The sequence below is a fragment of the Cheilinus undulatus genome, linkage group 5 (assembly GCF_018320785.1).
Source record: "Cheilinus undulatus linkage group 5, ASM1832078v1, whole genome shotgun sequence".
Classification (NCBI taxonomy): domain Eukaryota; kingdom Metazoa; phylum Chordata; class Actinopteri; order Labriformes; family Labridae; genus Cheilinus; species Cheilinus undulatus.
Window position 1 is genome coordinate 45,769,463 of NC_054869.1, and position 21,968 is coordinate 45,791,430.

Here is a 21,968-nt window from a genome sequence, read left to right on the forward strand (position 1 = left end):
GTTTTTTTCCAAGACACAATTTAATAAGGGTCTTCTTGAGAATGTATGGGATGGACTGTTTCCTCGTTTACAGACGTAATATAGCCCAAAAACGAATCGGCATATTTCAGTAAAGGAACTGTCAGGCTGTCTTTAGCGTTTGTCCATGGTTCATACACCCGTCCAAATATGAAGCAGGCATTTTCTGCCATCATATCAGACAGTAGTCCAATGCACATGCGCAAATGGTTGCTCTGTGACTGGAGGTGGGACAAACCAATAGAAAAAGAGCATGTGAATCCGGCCAATCAGTGGACAGCAAATAAAACAACATGAAAGGAGCCAATCATTGCAATACACCGCGAAACAGCATGGCAGAGGGGTGTGTTTTCTGTCAGAAGCGGGCGTTGTCTCTTTGAGCTCGTGGGCATTATGACCAATAGCAAACCAGTTTATCGGAAAACAGCCAATAACGTTGCCTGAGAATTTCACGGCGTAACAATCCATTCTGGCTCTAAAGAGCGACTATACCAATGTAAATCGGAACCAAAATGGCGGATTCAGAGCGTCAGTTGCAGTGACAGGTTGCCCCTCTCGTTAGCTGACGTCCGTAACGTCCAATGAGTGCTCGAGAAGCAACGTCCAGTAGCCAATTACATCGCAGAACACGGAAGCTTTGTGGTGAAGTACAGTAGTTAGCTGTCGTCCAGATCAACAAGCCACTATTTTGGAAGCAGTTTGATAAACACGAGCTATTCCTCAGTTGATGTCAGTCGCTATCTGCGATTCCAACGAGACATATCACGCGTGATCATCGATAAACCAGCACAAACTAGCCAGCCACGTAGCCCTGAACCGAGCAGTTTGGGAGACATCGACGGTTGAACTTTAAAAACAGCTAGCTCGGTTTTTCTTTCCATTGCACATCAGGCAAGTCTGACAACCTTACAGCCATCGTTTTTGTTTTTTTGATTGGCTTGATCCTTACAATACACAGCCGAGCTAACAGGAACTTTTGACAACTTGTCACTAGCGATAACGTCAGCCAAGTTGCATTTTTTGCCAAACAAAACAACACTCGGCTCATTTTTTTTCTATTCGTCAAGCTACTTTACACCTTGTTTTTGTCAACAAGCTGTTTTTTCGAAGAACTTTTTCTTCAATATTTAGCCTACAGCTTGCTTTATATCGAAGGCAAATCAACCTAAGGTGTGAAGAACAGTGTTAGCGCCAGACTAAACCAGCCTGCTAACCAAATCCTTACCTGAACCATTTTAACAATCAGACCAGTCTGGCTTTTAAACCCTCCTGGTGCTGTCACGTTTTTTTCACGACCTTTAACTTTTAAATAGCTCGTTTTATACTCTGCAGGAGTAACTATTCAGCGTTACCTCTCGCCTTTTAAATAATAACTGAGACAACAGCAGGCAACCTGAGTGCCAGAAGATAGCCCGACCTGAAGCAGGCTGTGTGCATCCACGGATTCCCTTTTCGGATTTTTATAATATCAGTGTTATTGTTAAAAATGGCGGCGATCGGACTGGTGCAGATGTTGATCGAAGCAGCTGAGTTCCTTGATCGCAGGGAACGAGGTAAAGTGTAATTGTATTGTGATCTATGGACTATTGTTTTCCTGTAAAATAACGATGCAAAGCCCCTAAAAATCACACAAGTTTACATACATGTCATTTTAAATTTTAAATCATGTCGCAGTCCTTATGTCTTAAAATGAAATAATCGGGTCATGCAGTTAAAAATAGAAATGTGAACGGATTTTGCACAATACAGCAGCATGAACCACCTACACAAAATATCTGCTTACCAATATTCGGGCATAATTGGGAATAAAATGCAAAAGTATAAGAAATATAAGTGCATTTTCCTTTCATTTATGATAAAAGATGCATGCATATGTGGCAGATGCAGTCAGATGTGTAGGGAGACATTGTTTTCATGATGGCCCCTCCTTTCCCTCTGTTGTGGTTTGCTGGTGGGGTTTATTTCAGTTCAAGATGACATCATTGTCCAGGCAGAGGGAGAAAACACTGTAGAAAGATACTGCAGGAAATCCATTCATTGCACACCTGCGCGTAAGCATAAGGCATTGCTACTGAATTCCAGAAAAGATTTAATGTGGCACATTCTGCAGTCCTCCAATTCCCTGCTGGGCTTCCTTTCACTGTGGCTATATTTTGCATTGCCAAATATCCTGAACATGTGACCACTATGTTGTTTATTTGCTTGCAGAGGCTGAACACGGCTATGCCTCCATGCCACCCTTCATCAGCAGCCGAGAGAGGGAGAGCTTGAAAAGGAAAAGCAAAAGCAAGAAAAACACAAGTAGCAGGTAAAGGACATTCTGCTCGCTATGGCATATGTTTACTGTATCATCATCATCAAGTGATTCCCTACTGACTGCAGCATGATTAATCCATTATTCCCTTATTTTCCCACTCCAAATCAAAATTTCTGTTTGTGATACTGAAAGCATATCTTGCATCATTTTATTAGGTCTTTTCAGTCTTGAGAAAGTAAATATTTCATACCCGTGCTATAAAATTCAGCTCCACACCCTCTGTAATAAAATGCTCACATTTATCGTACTGAAAAAATGCTAAAAAAAAAATGCAAAAAATATTCACACTAATCTCTGACATGCACAAGCACAAATGAAGTCTGTAATCGCGGTGCAAATGACTATGCCTTTGTGAGTCCTTTTGTAAAGACCATGCTTGACTCCCCCTCACTCTGTTCAAAGCCTGTGACTGACAGCAGCAAACATCAGTCTGGCTGGTAGCGAATGGCCACTCTGTAAAGGCAAAGTGGGTCAGTAAAGGTGACTGCAGAAGACATGTCTGTGGGGAGGGGTAGTTCCAGACACCTCAGTGGAAACATATACATATGGTACACTGAGTCTGTAAGCAGCACAGTATTACTCTCTCACATTAGGATGGATATGTGTTCTTCACCCTACAGATCAATGTGTGCTCTGTTATCAGATATCAGGTTGGATTCCATATCTCAGTATTTATTAGTGCAATCCCATTCGTCACATGATTAATGTGGCTATAGTAGCACACGAAAGCCCTTTGTGAAATGCCAGAAAAACACCCAATTAGTGCAAAAACAAGTTTAAAGTTTGGCAGAAAAGGCAGAAAAGTTGGCGCGCCAATATGGCTGAACTACACTGGAAAAACTGGCATTGCAATATGTCTTCATTTAAATATGAAAAAACAGGGCTATCCAACTATCAAATTTTGTGATCCTGTTAGTTCTTTGATATATATTTTTTTTGTTAATTGCAGTCAATCTGTTTTCTTTGCTGATTTTTTTTGCCTTTTTTGCATTTTATTCTGTATTTTTTTCTTTATTTTTTCTACTGTCTTAAACTGTACCCTGTTTGGATACAGATTAGAGCTGAACAATTTTGAAAAGAAATATTTAATTGCAGTTATTTTGATTCATATTGCAAATTGGATATGAATTGCTGTAATGAAGGAAACAATCATTTTATGCCATTCTTGTTTTGCTTTTGCAAAAACAAGGACAGTAGGATTTTGTTTGCAGTTAAAAATGTATTAATGTTTAAATACCTTTTAGAGCAGTTACAGGAAGGGTGGCTCGCTTTAGTTTCATTAGCTTTAGTTAAAGCTAACTAAGCTAAGTATTGGCACCCCTGAAATTTTTCCAGAAAATACACCATTTCTCCCATAAATTGTTGCAATTACAAATGTTTTTGGTATACACATGTTTATTTCCTTTATGTGCATTGGAACAACACAGAAAAGCAGAAGAAAAAAGGCAAAATTGACAGTTTTACACAAAACTCAAAAATGGGCCGGACAAAATTATTGGCACCCTTTTAAAACTGTGAGTAAATCATTTTATTTCAAGCATGTGATGCTCATTTAAATGTAGCTAATGTTAACAAAGCTACATAGGTAACATACCTGCATACCTTGCATAGCTGCTTTGAGGTTAGCTTCTGCTAGGATAGCTGTGAAGCTGTTAGCTACATTATCTTTGTAGCTTACACAGGTAATGGAGCTACGTAGGCAAAAATAGCTGTGATTGCTGTGTTAGAATGTTTTCATGGAGGACATTTATTTTTTTATTAAATGTTTACTAATCAGGTTTTACACGTCAGGTTAATGACTTTAACTTATGGTATCTTAAACATTACCTTAACCCTTACACAAAAGCTTAAATGGACGTTAAATTCCAATTTTATTTTGAAAGATTCAGTTCTGTATCAGGTTGTATGCTGCTTGTAACACATTGCTGTTCATCCAAAAGAAAACTGAAAACTGTTTTAAGCCCCTAAATTGGAAGACATTACTTTAAGGGTCCCTGATTGCAAGCTTGAGTTATCTCTAACTGCATCAAAATGGTGCAGAAGAATCAACATTAGACCCACGATTTCACTTAACACTTAAAGTCTACACATGCTGATTGAGAAAGAATAGCCTATTCAAATATAGTCTTTTTTTTTTGTATTCATTACAGTTATTCTAACTTTTGCAGAGTCTTTATTGCAAATGCTGATGTTGGAATAATGATAATAAAAATCACTTTTATTGTGCAGTCCTTGCAAATCTTACAAATGGGTGGCTGGCTTGTTCACTAGTCTTAAAGAATATTTTTCCTGCCATCCTGTTTTTTTCAGAAGGATTCACAAGTAGAGATTAATCAAGGATAACCAGCAACACCCTCGCACAATGTGTAAGGAGGCAACTGATGAATGTATACATCACAAATCGCAGCAGGTGTGCAGCAGTAACACATTCATGTAGCAAAGTTACAGCTATGTGGGTGAGCAGTCAGGTCTCATAAGGGTAGTTATTAACCCATTCAGACATGTGCTGAACGCACATCAGGTCTGCTGGCATTGAGGGCACACTAGTCCACTCTGTCAGTCACCAACTTCCCACTGAACTGAAGGCGTCTCTCTGCCAGTCTGATGTGTCAAAATGGGCATGGAGAGCACATGAGGTGAAGCATATAAATAGGTATCTATAGGCTTCTTACCTTCTGTGACCCAATGTATATCCAGCTTACCATCTGCTGTCATTGAGACGGCAATGCACTGACATTTAATACGATGTAACATTGCTTCTGATATTGAACATTGGCTCTTGATTGTTAAATTTGATCCATATTAATTCAGATTCATTTGTAATTTAGTCTATCAAAAATTTCCTTACCTTAATACTTGCAAAAATTTAACATCACGTCAGCTGTCATCTCAACTGTCAGACTAAGAGGACATTTCAAATACTGCCTGTAAAAGTCACCTTTTGTTGCTCAAATATTTGGTCAAGCCACAGGAAAAATGGGTCACCAGGTCTGTCTCCAAAGGTGAAGACATGGACCTTTCAACATGAGAACAAAGACTGCACATCATACTAATCTGTGGCGTTAGACAAATACCACAGCCTTAAGTGTCTGTGCTTCCAATGTACGGTATTTAATGAATGTAGCACATGAGGTAAAGCATGTATACAGACATATAAATAGCGTAATGTATAAGCCTGTTACCCCATGTAAACCAGTCCATTAAATACTGTATCCACTGCTGATCAGTAGTACCTTCACATGTAGTCTTTTTAGCACTATCTTTACCTAAGTGTGGGCTCCTCAGCTGACCCTATATTCTATTAAGTTACAAGGAAACCACACTTAATTATTTTTATGTAGTTTACTGTTTTGTCCACTACTCACTTTGAGGCTTCCTACTCTTACAGTGATAGAAAGCACCACTGCATCTTTGAATGTCTAATTTCACTTAAAAACACTCAGAGGCAGCTGGCTGGACAAGCCAAAAGGAATCTGAACCCTGATATTAACTATTTCACTTTATATATGGTCTCTTTATGGTAAATTGGTAAATTAAAACTAATTGAAGTGCTTTTAAAACAGCACGCCACAACCATTCCTCCCACATTCACTCACTGATGACGAAAATTGGCCGCTATTGACATCAGTATTAACTAATCCCATTCATATACATTCACACGCCACTGACGCAGCAGTTTGAGGTGAATCGTCTTGCCCAAGGACACGACATGTGACTGTAGGAACTGAGAATTAGATCCACAACCATTCAGTTGCCTGATAACTGACTGAGCCACAGCTGCGGCCTGTTGTCACTTTTCTGCATAGGAAATTCTGTGTTTATGCTAATATCAATACTATCCATCGCCCAAAAGTTCCTTATTTTCTCTTGAAGTGTAAGTGAACCCCCAGCTCTAAGTTAACTCCGCCCACTTCTGTAATTCAAAAAATGCCCAGAAAGTAAGCAGTTTGGTACTGAGAGGAGGGAGGGGAAAAGGACGAGGTTTTCCAGATGAAGCTGGAGTGACAGTGACGATACCTTGCCAGAAAGTGAAAGAGTCCCGCAGCACAGTGATGTGCCTCAGAGCGATCTTTAGAGGTGGAGGATTTTTCCCCTCCAGAGTCCCCTGAAGCAGGCTGTAATATGGTGGTGGAGCGTGGTGGTCCTGAGCATAGATATGGACACACACTACCTTTTTGGGCTCCAACACTGGCGTCACTAAAGCTGTTGCTCTCAGAGACGAGGAAGTGCAGGTGCAGGAGAGGATGGGAGTGGTCTCTGAATGGTAAAGTTGGTCAGAGGCGGTAACATTCTACCTAGCTAATTAAAAGTCGTAAAATGCAGATTTTTAACAGTTTGGTGCAAAAAACAGCAGCATTGATGTGTTTTATCATAGTTCAGACAGATACTCCAGTGTACAACTGAAAAAAAAAATTGCTCATGTTCACTACTTCTTTAAATGATAGCAGGTTTTATCCAAAGAGAGGGTAAAGTAACCTTAGCTTGAGATGGTATGAGTAAAAGCATAACAGTAAGCAATTTCTTGAGAAATTATTGTACCACCTGAACTGGGTTACTTACACAGAGAAAATAACTAAACTGGTACTTCTGAACGGTGCAAATAGTGATGGGAATTGAGAACAAGTTCCAGTTAGGAACCGGTTTGTATTGGTTCAGTCAGTTGACATCATTTACATTTAATCTCAACGGTTCCCTTAGCACTACCTTACTTTCACATGCCCTTAAAAGCACAGTCTCACGAGAGCTAGTCAGAGAAGCAAACAAGAACAGAGAAGAAGTCAACATGGCAAACAGTTGCTGAAGCCGTCAAAAGTGTGGCATCATTCTCAAAAATGGCACAAATAGCATGACATCTAACATCTGTTGAACAGTAATTTCATCCAGGATCCAGAGACTAGTTTTATATTATTTATTTTAAGATTTTATCTTTTAAAGAGAATGAAAAGTAGTATTGTATTCTCATTCAAGTTCAAAGATTGAAGATCCAGAGAGCAGTTTGCTTAAACTGAGACATTTCCAACTAAAAAGATATTTTAAAATATATTTCAGCGTGTTCTCCTTCCAAACACTTGATGTTTAACATGTTTAGTCATTTAAACTGTTTATTATAGCCAGTAATTGAAGTGTGCTTGCCATTGACCCTTGCTGAAGGTGGCATACATTTTGTTCGGTGTTCAGAGAAAGAGACTTAATAAAATGTGAGTTGTTTTACAAAAATAAAATTCACAGGAAATAATTGATGAGAAAAATGGATTAAGAATTGAATCAATAAGAATAATCGATGATGGCATTGATATCAATAAGATCTTATCAACTCCCATGCCTAGTTGCAAATGCCGTCACATCAGGTAGGCATCGTTGGGCCTCACTGAGTCATTTTGTACATGCACTCCTGATTTTGTTTCAGTGCATAATGATGTTAAACGCTTTGTTTTACAAAATAACTTCTTCATAGCAGTCTCCTACCTCTTAGTCCTGGTTTCAGGCCACACTGGTGTAGCAGCACTGGTTTGAATAATCAAATGTAAAATTCAAGAGCATAAAATACATCTCTGGTATTAATTTGATTCTCAAATCAAGACGCTGATAAGATTAGCTTCACATTAAAGATGGCCTTAAATATTTAAATTTAAAAGGCAAAATGATTGATTGTTAATCATGTAACAGAAATGCAATTAATTTTATTTGTTTATATAAACATGACAGAGCACATTAATGAACATAAGCATAAAAGACAAATGTAAACATGCCAGAGTTAACAAAATTGCTAATTTGCATCTATAGTCCTGTGGCAGGTAACACATAAAGAAACAGAACAGCAATACTGACAGTGTACAAACACGCAATCACAAGATTAATGCAAACAGTGCTGAATAAAGTTCTTGATTTAAAGGGCTATTCTAAGTGCAAGGAGTAATTTTCCTCATGTGTGTTGCAGACACAGGACGAGTACCACAAGCTAGAGAAGGAGCTTATAGCTGTTATAGTAGATGTAAATAAATAAATAAAACATTCTAGTTGTCTCTGCCTGCTAGAACTGACCAAGACAAGGAGAAAATGCTACATAAAGATTGACGTATATGCCCCACACATGCATACAACAATGAAACCATAGATACAAAACAAAACGAAAAGTCACAAATACATAAAGCAGTTATAATATATAAAACAGCCTGGTGCAATGCTTGGCAGACTGGGACAGCGTGAATATACATACGTAAATGTATGCTTATGCTGCAGCAGATCCACCTAGCAGTGAGCGCAGGTTTGATTTGTTTTGAGCCAGTTTGTGAAGTATGCAGGACATTCCAGGATTGCAGGTGTTGCAGATGTTTCTGCCCCTAACTGACATGGCATCTCCTGTGGCAGTGGTCCTGGTGGTTTTGTCACTGTTAGCTTTCGGTTTAATGTACTCATTTAATGGGGGAGACCATGCAGGCATATTTATCACAACTGCCTGTCAAAAATCTAGCGTTTGGTCATGATAAGGAACATTTAACTGTTTTGCAGCTCTTGTTAAAAGTATAATTTGTGAGGGAACAAGTTATTTGATTGAAGATGATGGCCTCAGATGTCTCTCTGTTTTCAGCCAGCAGTCCACCCAGTAAATATCAGGAATGCTTGGCATCTCTTCTTTTTAAATGACCAAACAAAAAGATGATCAGAACTGTTTCCCATATTTCCTGTTAGTTCTTCGAATTTGAATGCTAACCTGCATTTACCTCCTGGATACCTGACAGACTGAAAGATTATCTACAAAAATGCTCTTTAGAAGGGACAACTCAAATATTTGGTTAAGCCTGTTAGATAAGATTATGTCTGTCGGGCCTGTCAAGGTTGTCAATGACAACTAAAGAGTTATGGTGTCCTTTAAGGCGCAGGATGTGGGCTGCTGTAAGAACATATCTCCTTGGAGCTCAGAACATGTCTCAACATGCTTAGGAAGCATTTTATTTTTAGACATGCGTGGTGAAGAAAGTGTGGGACTAGCTTTATGTGTTAAGTAGACCACTATCTGCTGCAGGCTCATCCTTGTTTGCAGTCATTAAAGCTTTTATTTACTGTCGTTTACTTTTACTATTGTTTAACTACAGGGTTATATTAGGCTGCAGCTAAGAGCGCTCTATCAGCTACTAGTCATTACTTTTTAAGCGGAGCAGAGCTCCTCTTGTTAATAAGGGTTTCTGCTCAGTCAAGATGATTTGATAGGGTGTGCTATGATGATTACTCTGATCATTAACAAGCAGGCCAGCTCTATGACTTAAAGAATTTATATCTTTGAAGGAGGAATGATTTCGATCAGGCAGTGTTGTAAGTTTTTGTAGCTGCTGGTGGGTGAGACCTGCTGAAATGTAGGGCAGGCAGCAATGTATGTTTGAAGTCAGTCAACCCAGCCCCTCCAGTTTCTGTTGTTTCCTCATGCCGTGGACGTGTGAGTGGTGGGGGAAGGGAGTCACCCTGTCTCTGGCGTGTATTTGTGCATGTGTGTCAGTAGTAGTGGCTCCCCCCTCCCCCTCATCGCTTTCTCTCTCTCGTGTTTTCCCTCTCTCCTCACCTCCTCCTCCTCCTCCTCCACTCTGTGTCTTTCCTGCTTTGCTCTCACTCTTGGCAGGCAGAGGAGAGCACCAGCTCCTCCATTACATCGATGGAGAGTCCTCCCCCACCCGTCACACATACACGCTCAGTGGTACTACAGTGCACTGTATGGAAATCAGTCAGTGATCCTAGCTTCCCTGTTAAAAGAGGAAAATTCAGTCCTTCCATGCTCCCAGTGCTGTGTTTCTTAAAGGTTAATGTGGCTGCATTATGTGATGCTGCGGAAGTGAAACAGGTTAACTGTAGGTTTCTGTAGTAAAATCCTATTTTAGATGATACTAACAGATGGATGCACTGGTGAATCATGTTGTTTCAGCTCACTGATCACATATAACCTGCTCCTGGTTTTTACAGAGCCGTTAAAGCGGCTTTTTGTGGATCAACCTTTAGTGGTGTTACCTGTTCCAGAGTGAAAGGAAGGCAAAGACGGGAATCTGACTGAAAATTGATGCATGGGTGACCCTGGAGGACACACGCCATGTACCATTCTATTGTAGGCTGGCTGTTTGACTCTAAGCTCCAACGGAAACAAGACCAGGTTAAAACCTTGTATATGGCTGACCACAACTATCTGGGATGCCTGTTGAAATGCCAGACTGAATTGTGTGTCCTGGAGTGATTAGTTTTTGGGGTGTGTAATTGTGTTGTCCCTAATGTCTGTGGGTTGAGAATTTAAGGATCCTTAAACTTCAAAACATAAACCGCTAACCTGACACATTAGATTGAATATATTTGACATTCATCTGGGACTGCACCCATAGAAAGCATTTGGAAGGGCAGGACTTTTCAGAAAATCTTCAGAAAGTGATTGGAGGAATGTTCTGCCCTTCACATTCATGATGGGCTATCAGAGCAACAAATGACGTAGTGCGCATACGCTAGTCTTGTGCAGACCACTGCTGGCTTAATGGCACAGCATGTTATTTGGTGCCAAGGTAGCGTGCAAAAACAACTTTTGTGCCAAGACAAGCTTTCGGATTCACTTTTTGTGCTTGTTTTAAAAAGAAATGTAATCCAGTTCTGATTAATCTGCAGCTTTACTGCAGCTACATCCAAACGAATGGCTACTGTGGCAGCAGCCCCTGAATACACCGGACAACCCCTCTGTAATGGTTGGAAATCCGTGCTGGAGAAGAGAAAAAACATATTTTCTGTCACGGAAAGCTTTCAGCGTTGTTCTCTGCTCTTTTAATAAAGAGACGTTGTCCAGTTCTGAAAAAACTGCTGCCGTGGCTATGTCCAAGCTAATCACTCCACTAGCAGCCTTTGTATACAACCACACACAACAACTAGTCCTTTCCCAGTAACTATAACTGTCATGCCAAAGCAGGTTGGAAGAAGAGCAAAAACACCTTTTCTGTCACGGAAAGCTTTCAGTGTTGCCCTCAGTGCATGTTTTAAAAATGCATGTTGTCCAGTTCTGACCAAAGTGCTGCTGTGGCTAATTCTGAGCTAATCACTCCACAAACAGACATTGTATACAAGCATTCACATAACAAGTAACCCTTTCCCCCATCATATACTCACGCTGAAGCAAGTCGGCAGAAGAGTGAAACCATCTTTCTCAACTTGAAAGGCTTTTAGGGTTGTCTTTATTCTTTACTTCATACAGAGAGGTGGTCCAGTTTTAGTAAAATGGGCGCAATGTCAAAGCTATATCGGAGGTATTTACAGCAGTGGAGGCAGCCATTACCAATGGCTTTCAGTACAACTAAACCCTGCCCATATTGCAACACTAGTTATGGCCTTTTGTGTCTTGCTTTTATTTGTTCCTCTCCATAAAGGCTTAGCAATGTTGAAATATAGATCACACATGTCTTACTGCAATCTTCAAATCACAGGAGGTATTTCTTTAACCTGAGTGTCAAAATACCAGTTAAATGCATTTTTTTTACAGCAGAGATGTCACACTACACCAGTCAAATCATGTCAACTTTATTTATATAGCACTTCACACACAATGTGGTTAATCCAAAGTGCTTTACAGTATACATACAGAAGCATAATTAAAAGAATGAAAGGAAGCAGAGAAGAAAATGAGTAAACTTTAAAGGTGATTAAAAGTAACAACTGCTCATTATAGTGATTATTATAACAACAGCAATAATAATCAAAGCAATAATAACAATCATAAACAACTTTAAGAGAAAAGTCTGAGAGTGTTCCAGAGTTTTGGGGCACGGATAGAAAAGGTTTGATCTCCATAACTTTTTGCTCTGGTTCTCTGGATAGACAGGAGTCAGACGACCTCAGATCTCTGTGGATGTGGTATGGGGACAGGAATTCAGTGATATAGGATACAGATTGTGATACCGTATATTGCGATCTATTCCATTTTTAAACTTTTTAGCTGATTTAGCTGATTAGTTGCCCTCATGTTTGTTGTATGTAGCACTTCTTGCAAACCTCATGTGTCATGTCCATCTCATTCGTGCCCTGCTTGCATTCCTAATATCCTTCCCCTGGTGCTGCCATGTTTGTTGTACTATATTTCTCCTGCTCTATGTCTATCACATCTGCCCACATCACTGGACAAACAATTGTTCAAACAATTGATTTTATTTTTCCATTATAATAGACTTTAGTTCATATTAGCAAAAATTGATACTTGGTGGACGAGGCGATACAATATATCACCAGACAAAATATAACAATACTATGCTGTATTGATTTTTTCTCCCATCCCTTGTGACAGGTAGCCAGTGCAGGGAGGAAAGAATGGGCGTTATGTGGTCTGTGTTTTTTGACATTTTTAGAATTCTTTGTTTTGAACGAGTTGAAGCCGGGATATAAAAAGTGTGTGATACCAAAATATAGCGAATTACAGTAATCGAGACAGGATAAAATGAACATGCGGAGGTGCAGAGAATTGGTCTGAGTTTGGAGATGATACGGAGCTGCATGAAACTAACTTTAGCTTCATGATTGATTTGTTTTTCTTGGTTAAACCTGAATCAAATATGACACCAAGAATTTTTGCATGTGGTTTTACGGAGAGGGATAGTGGACCAAGAGGAGGTGAGGTACTCTCAGTGAGATGCTGTCGACCAAATATGATCTGTTTTTTTCTCATTTAACTGAAGGAAGTTGGTGGCCATTTTGTTTTTTTTTTAATGTCTTGAAGACAGTTTTTGAGGTCATACAGTGTTTCTATCTTATACACCAAAGCCTGCTGGTATGTAACTGGTTATTAAAGCTCAGACTACAAATGTAAAGACAGAAAAACAGAAATCTGAGCACCTCCTTTTTTGACTGTCTATACACTCATGGACAGATTCTTAATGTCTATGTTGAATCTGTGAGCAGAGGTTCATTCTCTGTGTACCTTTCTTGTTGACCAAGAATCAAGGTTTGTTGGATTAAACAGGATCATGTATGAGGACAAAATTAACATTATCACCGAATTTCCATTGTACTTGGTTGTGTCCTGGCTGCATTAGAAGCATTAGTTAGTAGTGGAGGGTTGTGAGACTGGAGCAGGGGATTGGGGGTTTCTGAAATCTATCCTGAATAAGTGGGATCATTTCCCTGCTAGCACTGTTATGTCACCAGCTGCTGTCTGCCCCGCACTGGAATTCACACTGACTGGAGGTGAGATAGAGAAGAGCCAATGCTACAGCATGATACCCCACGGCACTCACAGAGGCATCACACGCAGCAGAGTCAGAGCCAGTCAGTGCATTTACATGCAGTTGGAGAAGGTCAAATGATTGAAAACCGGACTTTTTAAATGTTTGTTATCATGTCCCCACAGCTGATTACAGCTCTTTCTCTCCATAAAGCGGTGTATTTAAATATGACGTACTTCTCACTTATCCCTGCTTGCATTAATGTTGATGCACCATGGTGCTGCTGCTGTGAAAGCTTAACCTCCTCCACCCCAGCCTCCTCCTTTATGGCATAAAGCTTATTGCACCCTCGTATTGAGATTCATACTACTATGGATTAATAACTTTTGAATTAATTTTATTGTATTCAGTACATACTGTCATGCAGTATGACAGTGCAAGATATTGGATTTTTGCCGATATGCCAATATTTTAAAACTCACTTTGGCCGATACCGATATTTAATCACATGTTTTCCACTGTGAAAAACACCAATTCCATCCTGTACTACGAATTTATATATTTTTTAAATATCTATTTTTCGACACAGAAAAGACATTTAATTTTTATCAGAAATTAAGGATGTGCTGTTTTTTCAAATACAGCCATACCCAAATGAAAAACTTGCAGTAATGTCTTTGGGTTACATGTGCAGTACATGCTACATGTATTTTTAACAGTACAGCCAAGTTTGATGGGCATTTCACTGTAAACAGCTCTGTAACAACCCAGTGACACCCACATCTCCAATGCTGGAGACAGGACACCTGCAGAGTGTGTGCCACGCATGTGAGACTTGGCACACAGAAGTCCGTCATTGCTTTTGCCATGTCACGTAGCACGACATGCATGTTCTTTTTCTCTATTTTCCATTTCCAAAATGTTATCAAAAATAAGAACTGGAGCACTCCTGTCAGTACAGGACTGGCTTTCTAAGAGTGAAACCCTCATCTATCCACTAAGGCAGTGAGGCTCAACATGCTAACAGGACGGACACTTGATGTCCATATATCCGAAGTGAAGCTAATATGTTTAGCTTTAACGAGGAGCTTCTCTATGTGACTGGAAAAAAGTTTTGCAGTTCAGGTAAGGCTTTAAGCGCCTGCTAGGTATAACGTAGCGGGGCTTTAAATGCGTCATCAGCCCGTGTAAGCCCGTATATTCTACCACGCTAAAAGGCTGGTTATCTAGAGCTTTAAATTCAGTGATTTTCTTGTTCAGCTCCTTACCTTGGGTGGTTGCTGCTGTATTTTTTAGCTTTGTTAAATGACTTAAGTAGAGGCTGTTGATGAGTTTTCCCTGGCATGACGTTTTTTCTTTCTTTATCTTAAGAAAGTCCTTGTAGTCATTAGGGTGACTGTTTTTAAGATGCAAAATTAAACTGGTGGTGTTAAAGGCATGTTGTTGAGCTCCTCCTCGCATCACATGTACTTTACAAGCGATGCAAACAGCTACTTTTCTGTCTTGTTCTCACACCTCAAAATTCTTCCACATAGCCGACACGTTGAGTTTGTTGTTGGCGTCATCGCATGCGCTTAATTATGATGTCACATTATTGGCCGTACAGATCGGAGTCAATTTTCTTCTTTTATTTAGTATTGTCACCAAGAATAGCAGAGTTGGACACATTTTTATCCCTAAATTGATCTGCTCCAGTGCTTGTATACAGGGACAAGACTGATAGTCGGATTAATTGGCCTAATTGATTTACATCCAGAGCTGAACTTGACTGCACATGTCAATGTGCTGAGTACTTCTCTGCTTGATCTTGAAAATAACATCAAACGTGGAGATGAACCGAGGTGTGGAGTGAAGAGTGGGAGTTTGACAGAGCGAGAGTCCTCTGAGGATCCATTGCCTAGCAGAGCTGAAGGTGCACAAGCTATTTTGGGATGTAGGGGTGTGGGGGTGTGGGGGTCAGGAGGTCAGGTGGAGGTAGATAAAAGTTCAGGGATGGTGAGGGGATTTTCTACATAGCCTACTTGTTCTCATCACCATCCACTCTGCCCTTTTTGAAGGCATTCCTACCAAAATGACACTTAAATCCATCTCTGTATGTGTTTTCGTCTCTGTGCTGCAATGCAGGAGTCGCGCTGCCCACCAGCACGCCTCCATCTCTCAATTTACCTCCAGCACTGTCTTCCCCCACCTCTCTTAGTGTTATGTACACGGTGGGTAATCAGACAATATGAAGGGGCATAGTCCCTTCCTCTACTGCTCTTGGCTTCTGTTTCTGGTTACTGTTACTATGTTTACCCCGGGCCTCCTCATCCTGTATCCGAGTATGGCTCCTAAAAAAGCTCCAGTCTCCTCTGTAGAACAAGCCTCGGGCTTCAGAGTACCCAACCTATTCTTCTATTTTTCCAGAATCTCATTTTGTCAGCCGTTCTGACTGCTCATAAACTCCCACACAGCCTTTTCTCTCTCACTCACTCCCCTGCAGTAAGGCCTTGGACGGCAATGATGGCTCACAGAGAGGAAACCTTAGCCTGTTTAATCAGCTGCTCTCTTATTATGTGTGGTTTCTCATTTGTCTCTTTTATCTCCACAGGTCTACGCACAATGAAATGGAAAAGAACAGGTACGTTAAAATGTCTGTGTGGTTGTGTGTACAAGTGTGCATATTTGTGATGTTTATATAGTGGTAATCAAAAAGACAATTACCAATTTGGAACGCTGTGTAATGAGGCTGTAATAAAAGATTAGGCAGAGGAAATTAAACATTAGAACTGACATTTTAATTTTTCTTTGTATGAAATTATGTTGCAAAGACAGGTGCACCACCACGACTGTAACAATCCCAAAAACAGCTACATGACTGACCTCATGAACATTAAACTCTACTTATTTCTTTCACTCTGTCCAACCCTAACATGCCAAACTAATATTGTTTATTAAGTATTTAAAAAGTTAGGAAGTATTCAGACCCTGTTTACTTTTTCTTAGGTAGCAGCCTGATGCTACAGTCAAAAAACATTTTCATTATCATTAACCTACACTCAATACCCCATCATGACCAAGTGAAAATAGTTGTTTTTTTTTTGTTTTTTTTTTGCAAATTTATGGAAAATAAATAAATAAATAAAGTGTTCAGACCCTTTGCAAAAACACTTAAAATTTAGCCCAGGTACCTCCCATTTCTCTTGATAATTCCTGAGATGTTTCTACACCTTGGTTGGGGTCCAGCTGTGGTAAATTAAATTGATTGGACATGATTTGGAAAGACACACACCTCTTTATAGAGGGCCTCATAGCTGACAATGTAAAGACCAAGCCAACTTAAAGTAAGTTTTAAGGACTGAGATTTGTTAATTTGTTCATCCTCAAATTTAAACTATGTTTTAAAGACTTAAGTTTAGGTCTGAACTATATTTAGATATTGGTATACGTATCTGCAAAAATTATTTGTAAATACCAACATATTGGATATCAGCAAAATGTCAGTGTTGTGTATTCACATCTGAAATATATATATAAGATACCAAAACTCAGAACTAAGTCTTACAGTTTGAGGAGTATTAAATATATATATATATATATTAATATTAAGTCTCTGAACTAGAGTTCTGTTTTTCCTTTGTGTGAGTAGGCATGCAACAATGGTGGCAAAAATAAGTCCACAGGATTTTTTGAATAAAAGTGCTTTAGACTTAAAAAAAACAAAACAATGCAAAACAAACAAAACTGTGATTTTAATAATCACTCAAAGCAAATGGTGCCATGAGGTGAATGGAATAACTTTTGTTTAACATTAGATGGTAAGATGATTTATTTTACAAACATGTAAACATGTACAGTGCTTAATAAATTTATTAGACCACCACCCAAAGTAAGGTTTATGCCACAGCTGCCCTAAATTAACAGCACTGGTAATTACCCAAATTATTTTTTGTTTCTACGATGGTTAATACACCAATGTGTAGAAGCTCTTTAACCCAAATGATATTTTTAATGCTAAAATGTAATCCTTGTTGTTATCCATGAATTTTTAGATTTACTGATTTACAAAAAAACTGAAAAAAAAACAGTAAAGCACATTATTATTTCTTGATTAATATGTCAAATTATAGTTATTATAGTACAGAAAAATGAGTTTTAGTGGTTGAATGTTATGCTTGATTAATTTCTGACTTCTCAGAGAAGCCCAGTGAGCCGGCTCAAATTTGGGTATGTAAAGGTGAATTCAGTTTGAAATTCCTCATTCCTGTTCAAAATGGTAAAATGTGGAGAGCTCACTGAAAATGAAAGTCACATTAAAGCACTTCATGATGCAGCTGTGGCATAAACCTTACTTTGGGTGGTGGTCTAATGAATTTGTTAAGCACTGTATGTATGTACATGCAATGTAGTTTTTGAAAAAAAACTTTTGTAAATGTACAAAAAATGCTCAGCCAATACAGGCATAGCATAAACTGAAATATTTGCAGTGGTATGTTGAAGAAGCATATTTATTTTTAGATCATTTTTTCTCTTAATATTAGGTTAAAGGAAAGACTCTCAAACAAAACCATGTTTAGGCGAAGTTAAACATCAGTTAAAAAGATAGTCAATGAAATATTATTTCATTGCTTCTTTGTAAAGTAGAAAATTAAAATTTTTAAGTATTACTCCTGAAAAAGAAAAACAGCATTTATGACACGTCCATTATATCACTTCCGTCATGGTAAGGGCTTTCAAAACTGGGGTTTCAGCTCTGGGTCTGCAGCTTGATATTGCAAGAAATATGCTGGAGTTCATGTACAAAATGACTCACTGAAGTCCTGTGATCCTGAACAGTTTAGCTGCTGTCTGTGTGTAAACAACCATATTAAGCTTGCCAATTAAGTAACAACTTAATTTCCTCAGAAAATGGATCCTTTTTATACTTAAATAATAACATAAGCCCAACCGCAGAGAATGACATTGGCTATGGATTAGAAGTAACTGGAAATGCCTGAAAAGAACAGTAAAGAAGTGAAATTTTTGGTATCACAAGATATACAACGTACTTAAGACTATCCTCCAGAGCTGCCTGGTAGTTTTTTTTAAAGTGAAATGAGACATTTAAAGGAGTGGTGTCCTTATTTTCCATTAGTGTAGAAACAGGAAAAGTGATTAATGTGATCAAAAATTAATGCAACTCCACTACCCAGGTTCAGCATAATTCTGTGGAAATACAGGAATGTTGATAAGAGGCTAATATTGGCATGCTAACAAGCTAAACTCAGATGGTAAACACACTAAGCTGTTTACCTGCTCATGTTGGAATGTGAGCTTTGTCATTGTGAGTATGCTAGTATGCTGATCTTAGCACTAAGCTCAAGGTACAGCCCTGCAGAGCTCCTATCAAAACTACAATTAAACACCATAAAACACGTTGTATGTTAGGCTGTTGTGTAAGCAGAGCACCTGTAGAAAAATGCTGGTTTAATCCAAACAAAATCCAACTGTTGACGTTTCCGTCAGTTTTCTAGGCAGACATTTTAGACCTAAACATGTATCTTCTTTGGCGTTGCCTCCGTCATTCTCAGTGCTTCCATCCTGCCTTTGCTAGCTCATCCAAACCAGCAGCTCAGTGTGCAGCCTGAATAATGTATTACACTGAAGCGTGTGTCTGGGATTTAACCCTCTGCATGTGTGCGTGGAGACACCTCATGCTCTGCAGTAAGTCAAAATTACGAGCACAGCCCATCCTATTACACTTGAGAACATGCCTAGCCTTCGGCCACTTTCTTCCAGCAGCAGTTTGATGATAGAAAGCAATCATAAGCAGATAGTAAATTCATAATGACCGCCTGCTTGCAAAGCTAGAGGAGTGCAACAAGATCCTCCTTCCTCTAGTAATACTGGCTCAGTGAAATCTCTATACATGCATTCAAATTCCTATTTTGCTAAGGCCCCTCTCCTCCTCCTGCTGCTGCGCACACAACCAAATTGCGTGCGTGTGCATGTTTGCATCCACGAAACACAACTCGAGCAGCTACCACGCCTTTTTTTTTACATGCAAAGTTTCTCCCAGCTGGTCACGGGAAGTTACTGTCAAGGGTCAGAGGGCTAGAGTGAAGACAGTGGGGGGATTTACTGCTGGTCAGTCAAAGTGCATCTCCGTGACCTAGTTGTTTTTTTTAGTTTGCAGTAAGTGTAGCTTTTGACAGGCGGCTGGAAGAGAAACCATCTTGGTTTGCAAGGAACGATTAGGTTGCAAGTGTTGTTATGCAACAGGCTCAACTTGGACCTTCACCTTATTTTGGACCTGAAAGGAACACTCGCACCAGTTGTGTGCTTTAAAGAGGGACAGTAGAGCAAAATTAGGGCAGAAAATGTAGGTTCTTGCCTGCAGCTGATAGCTCCACATACATTTTCCCCTATTGACACACTGCTCTGCAGCCACGGTGAACCAGAATAACCTGTTGCTGCAGCGCTGCTGGGTTTTACAGCCACACCCGCAGCGATTTTCTACACCCAGACACCATGTGACCTGTGCTGTTTTGTGAGTCTGCAGCTTGTCAGGGTTGTTTAACAAACATTAGCTAGCACTTCTGATCCCTTATTATGTCAGAACAACACAGGCAAGGGCATTTCCATATTATGTAATAGTGCGTGCCCTTTGGACCAAGTCAGCTGAGAAGCAGCCGCTCGTTCTCATCTGCTGAGTGCTGCTTTGAATGGGTGTGAGTGGGTAGTACAGTTTACATGTGAGGTATAAAAGGCCATCTCCTCCTTTGCCCATGTGTCTGATTCCTCTCAGGGCAGTGACGCTCACATCAGGATCACCTGCAGAAGACAATAAATGAACAGCTCATCCAGCGAGTCCTCAGCTGCTGAAAAAATATTTTTACTCTCCCTCTCAGGAAGAGTCTGACGTACACACGCCCACTCGCTCAGGCACACAGACACGTACACACTCCACAGAGGCTGGTGCTGGAGGTGTGTGTTGTGTAACAGCGAGGTCAAGTGGTCGCTAACACCCCCAGACCTCAGCAGCTGGCTGGGCTGCCAGTTTCGAGCGCCTGTGAGTTAGAGGGTAGGCTAGTTTGTTTTAGGAAAGGTGACATTGACAATGAGCTCAGATCTGAACACATTTCACACAGGATCTCTGTATTTGATCCCATTTCTGTCTTTATCGCATATCAGTGGAAGACTTAAGATACTAAATTAAACATCTTCTTTAGCAGCACAATGGACTATTTTATAGTAAAGTCACAAGATGCACCAGAGGTCTCATTATGCCTTCTAAAACCCTGAATATGTAAGTATTTTACCCTCTGCCCCTTATTATGTAAGAGAAACAACAACATAGCCTTCAAAAACAGAGGGAAAATCCAAATGTGCATAAGTAGATCTATCATAAAGATACTTTATATAAATTTACCCTAATTCTTTTTTGTCTGATATTTATTTTCCATGCATATCAATCCAGAAGCTGCACTAGTGCCTCAGTATTGAGGATCACAAGTGCATTCAGGCTTTAGGACATGATTGAGTCATTTATTTAATCATAGGGCAGTTACTCTTAAAAACTACTTGTATATTATCCATATTTAACATTTTTAATGTTTGGCCTCTAGCATATCACAAAACATACAAAGAGCAGAGGTCTGCTCTATGCACGTATTGGTCATAGGCCTTTTAATGCTGCCTTGAGCGACATGCTAATGTTTGGGAAATGTTTGAGATAAATGCTAACATTAAGCAGGACACACACTACAAGATAATCATGCTGATTGTCAGCTTCCAGATTTTATATGATGTTTTAATCCTAGTAGTCAATATGATCAGTGAAGACAGAATGATTGTATGTTATACATTTGATTATGGGTAAATATGTACTTCATACCCTTCTTTCATAAATCAGAGCCCCTGTTGGACCACCCACATCTGGATTCTGTTCCTGGCTGACACTGATGGAAATGACATTACATTTCCAAAATAATTCCCATAAACCCAAGTATTCAAGACACTTTGTTTTGACCTGATAAAACTCGATAAAAGGTTTGTAGTTTATTTTTTTAAATCACAACTATTGTGCTAAAATTAAAGAACGGGATTACAAAAGTCAGTGGGGTTAATGTTCATGAGGTCAATGCAATAACAGGTTATTTAGGACCAGAGTGTCAACTATTAAGAGTGAATTATTTTCAATTTGATCTTACTCAGGCAAGTGAAAAGTACTCAGGTGTTTAATAATCTGTTTATTATTTAAGCTGTGAGTTTATTTATGCATATTTTAATTTATTACTAATTTGAAAAGAAAAAGATTTTACAAGTTATGTAAGTTTTTAAGCTAAGACTGCTCTATAAATTGAGTTGCAATGAAAAGAGATGGGATTTAAAGCTACCTAAAAAATTTGGGATTTCCAAGGCCATGATCAACCTTCCAAGCAACAAATCATGCTCTTGTAAATTCATATATTTGATTTAAAATAAGTGAGTCATCCTTTTATGTTTTT

The 21,968-nt window shown here is 39.3% G+C and overlaps 1 protein-coding gene across 1 annotated transcript in view; it reads left to right on the plus strand.

Annotated features, from left to right (window-relative positions):
- Positions 1 to 679: 679 nt before the first annotated feature.
- mxd1 (MAX dimerization protein 1) overlaps positions 680 to 21,968 on the plus strand; it is a 28,567-nt gene continuing 7,278 nt past the window's right edge. Inside the window, exons 1-3 of the mRNA XM_041787691.1 lie at positions 680 to 1,571; positions 2,227 to 2,326; positions 16,091 to 16,120. Coding sequence (XP_041643625.1) covers positions 1,505 to 1,571; positions 2,227 to 2,326; positions 16,091 to 16,120 — 197 coding nt within the window. The 5' untranslated portion in view covers positions 680 to 1,504. The remainder of the gene's footprint in view (positions 1,572 to 2,226; positions 2,327 to 16,090; positions 16,121 to 21,968) is intronic.